Here is a 3,937-nt window from a genome sequence, read left to right as displayed (position 1 = left end):
CGCTCGTAAATTGTGTTCGTCTTGCCTACGCGGTAATTAGTCCACGACTCTAAGACTTTATCGATCCTACCTTTCTCTTCCTTGGAGGCAAATGGTGAACCAGAGTTAATATTGACGGCTTCTGACCTGATACATGTGATGAAAGACGCTACTCGGTACTGCGAGTGTAAATTGAGTGTAAATTCCATGTTTGAAGCCAATTTTTCCAATTATTTTCCAGATCCACAAAAAGATCTAGCCTCAGAAGAACTGGTAAACAGAAGTGAAGATTTGCTGCGGTGTTTGAGGCTTAGAACTAATGCGCCGCAGCTGCTATCTGCTTGGGACGTCATATTTGTCTAGGTTCTGTCACCGTGTCTCGGTTTAAAGTCAGCTTAAATTCGACTAAAACACAAGTTAAAAGTTGCTATATGTCTTGCTGAGAATTTGCCACGCCACCATTAGCATTAGCAGCCCGACATATCGGAAAAGACAGGGTAAACAGAACTTTAAAAAAGAGTTGATGGCCTACCATCTCAAAACACATAGTTCTACCAGGTCACGATAGGACTCTTAGAGAGCCTTACTGAGAGACTCGAATAAATGTTATGAGTTTTCTTGTTGTTCTCCAGGCCTTGTACATTAATAGAAAATAGGCACCTTTCATGCGCTTTACTTTTTACGCGAACTAATACAGGTTTAACTGGTAAGTAGTTTTGACCTCTAGAGGCTTCAGTTAAAAACCGGTCACATCGAGAACATTTTTTACGGAACGAGGAGTAACTCGGATGCTATTATCAATTAGTAACCTGTGTACTTAAAATGTGACCAGACTTTGCTTTGATTTGTCACATAGCAGCCTTGAGACTTTGTCATGTTACTGCATTGATGTTTTTTTGTTTATCTTCCGGCCTAAGTAACCAACTTTTCCTTACACATTCAAAATCAAGCTCGATTCAACGAGACAACGAGGCACCCTTTCCTTAAAATAGCAAAAATTGGCCTCTGGTGGCCATTCACTACCCCCTTTTCCCAACTCGACGGTCTAAAGGGAATCAGGCTGAGAAGTGCTTGAATGAATTACTATATATTAATAATTAATGAATGATCATATTTTATCAGGGTAAATATTCACCAAGTAATTAAAAATTATATTACTCCTTCATATAAGATAGATTCCAAGCCTAGCTTTTTTTATTCGGAGCTGAAGAGTCATCAAGACTGATGTATCATACATTAATATAAATCTGTGACTTTGGCGACAAAGTCTATATATTTTAATGCCTTAAGTGTCACTAACTGTCCGTGAAATTATGTGTTTATGTACTCTTGCTTCCTTTCGACTTATTGATATTTTAGTTTGTTATTTGGGACATATGAAACAGCTATATAACAAGTTAGTAAAAAAATTATACGCGTCCACTTATTGAAGTTAAGCAACACATGTTCAACTTGGAAACTCATCGCGATGGCTTTAACCTGAAAAACTTCGAACTTCGAATTCCTAGAGAAACTGCATGCCAAATATAAAGAAATGACTACATGATAATAAACAAATTAGATACTTCATAATATTTTGACGCTCCTTCCTGTGCAAGTTAAACACCATAAGTGTCACTAACAAGTACCTATAACCTTCATGCCACAAAGATAAAGAAATAGGTAAATTAAGAAGTGCCCCACTGATTATTGACCTTACCCTGTATCAATTTGTCGCATGGAGTTTAGAGATCGACGCTCTGTAGTGTTCCTTCATTGTATAGATTTCTTTATCTGATTTTCTGGATTTTCTTTAAATGAGCTATGGCATTCTGTGACTAAGGAAGCTCATCACGGGAAAACTTGTAAAAAGGCGAAACTTAGAAGTGAAGTATTTGACAAGGAAATTGTGTAAAAACAAAAACAAAAAAAACTACGGATAGAGAGGAAATTCTCGTTCAAAGCACTAAATTCAGAGCATACTAACTTTTAAATAGACGTCAGAAGTTTTCTTTGATAATTTGTAGAAGGAGAAAATTTTTTAAAGATTTATAAATGGGAATGGCGTGATGTGCTCAGCAAAAGTGAGGAAGGGATGTAGCGCAAGGGTAAGAGGGAAGTGTCTATGGGTGTATTTGACTCACACCCCTACCCCATTTTACTTGCCGAGGAAATAAATTCCATGTTCATGAAAATAGAAAATTCATACTTCGTAGCAGATTTCATTTGGAGCCAAGAGAACGCTGCTCGTATCTACTGTTATTTTTTACCAATGCGCGATGGATTTGAGGCGTTCCTTACACACAAATGAAACAGAATCCAAACTTACATCCATTCAAGCTGGGTGTTGCTACTGAAAATGCGTGATGGTAATTTCTTCAACTGGTTGCTGTCCAATAACCTAACAAAAGTAACAGAAAGGAGCTGGTGGGTGTTGAAAATGTCGTATTTTTCTTAATTTTCTGATCTTCTAACAAAGTCACATGTCCAAGAACCGATATCTTTTTTTTTTAAAAAGATAAAGAAACCGAAGGTAGCATTACGAATCATAATCTAGCTCAAAACTAATTGACTTGGTTTCTTTTTGTTAAGCACTGAAACAACTGAATGCCTTACATATGCCTTTTCTCCCTTTTTTCATCACCCAGCGATGTAATACACAAGGCTTGTCATTCAGAATAGTCTTCATCATGAGCCAGGCGACATCGATTGCAGGGAGGGGAGGGTAATATATATATATATATATATATATATATATATATATATATATATATATATATTCGTATACCGCGAAACAAATTATCTGGATAGTTTTGTTTTAGTTTACATACACAGTGTCTTCAGCACAAGTGATAACGCTATGTTCAAACTTATTGCAAAATGTTAAGGGGTTTTCCACTAACTGAAACAAGACTCTTACTGAGACTCTTGCAAACTTTTCTTATATAGTTATAGTTTACAATCTTTATACACGTGATGCCACGTGTGGAAAGCCCGTGAAGAGAGTGGTGTTCAAGGTTAGAAACCAACATTTTAAGCATATTAATGGAAGCGCAAAAATTATGCCTCAAAGAAAGATTGAATAATGTATGTTACGAGTGACGAAAGGACTGTTGTCGGTCGCGGCGGACTGTTGTAGAAAAGAGAGATGGAGAAATCTTTGTCAGTCACCCAAAGCCAAATGTTTGTCATCTCACCTGTTTATCGACCGAACGCCGACAGATCGCAGCACGGTTATTTGTATCGAAATATCTGTTTCAGTAAAAATTGTTTTGTTTTAGGTGTTGATAAAACTTTTTTAGGTACTGTCCGGTCATATCTGTTTTGATATAATCCTACGTGTCGCAAAAACGTTTGAACAGCATCACATAAGAGGCTTCATGAGGTTTCAAGATACACTCGTTTTGTACCCCAAAATTAAGTCATTTCACCATATAATGGCACTGGGAAGCAAAAGTGTAAATAAGCACCAGAAACATTGCATTCTCCAGTGGCTCTAATAGATCCTGGATGTCGGGCAGTGTTCTTAGAAAGTAAGTCAAGCGATGTTCAAGCCGAAGGTGAAAGGCGTGGCATGCCTTTGGTTATATCTGAGGAAACTCTACGAATTGAACTATTTCACTGTGTAAACCACAAGACTGAATTAATTGACAACAGTGAGCTTTATTTGCATGACTATAACATGGCGGTTCTCTACTGCGGCAGAGCACGTTTTTTGTCTCTGCGCATGCGCCTCACGCACACCGCAGGTTAATAAGATTGCGGTCTAACTAGTCCCCAGATTCCACATACTGGGGGCGGGCGCGCGAAGCAATTCGTTTGCTTCTTCTGAGTGTTTCGACCTGTGGAATCTGCAGTTCAGTTCCTGTAAAGTGTTCCTTAGAGTCCGTTAGTGTGACTTCCAAGGGATACAAGAGATGTATTGAACGGTTGGTGACTCCGGAATTTGTTTTGATCTCTACCGCTCTAACTAGGCCAT

At 38.1% G+C, this 3,937-nt stretch overlaps 1 protein-coding gene across 1 annotated transcript in view; it reads right to left on the bottom strand.

The window, feature by feature from the left end:
• Nucleotides 1-3,728: 3,728 nt before the first annotated feature.
• The window catches only part of LOC149053550 (uncharacterized), a 4,761-nt gene continuing 4,552 nt past the window's right edge, over nt 3,729-3,937 (bottom strand). Inside the window, exon 1 of the mRNA XM_089183278.1 lies at nt 3,729-3,937. This exon is cut by the window's right edge and continues 4,552 nt beyond it. Within this exon, the coding sequence (XP_089039404.1) occupies nt 3,729-3,937 (209 nt within the window).

This window comes from Pocillopora damicornis, chromosome 1, assembly GCF_964200805.1.
Source record: "Pocillopora damicornis chromosome 1, jaPocDami1.2, whole genome shotgun sequence".
NCBI lineage: Eukaryota > Metazoa > Cnidaria > Anthozoa > Scleractinia > Pocilloporidae > Pocillopora > Pocillopora damicornis.
This window is presented reverse-complemented; position numbering and strand designations above follow the sequence as displayed.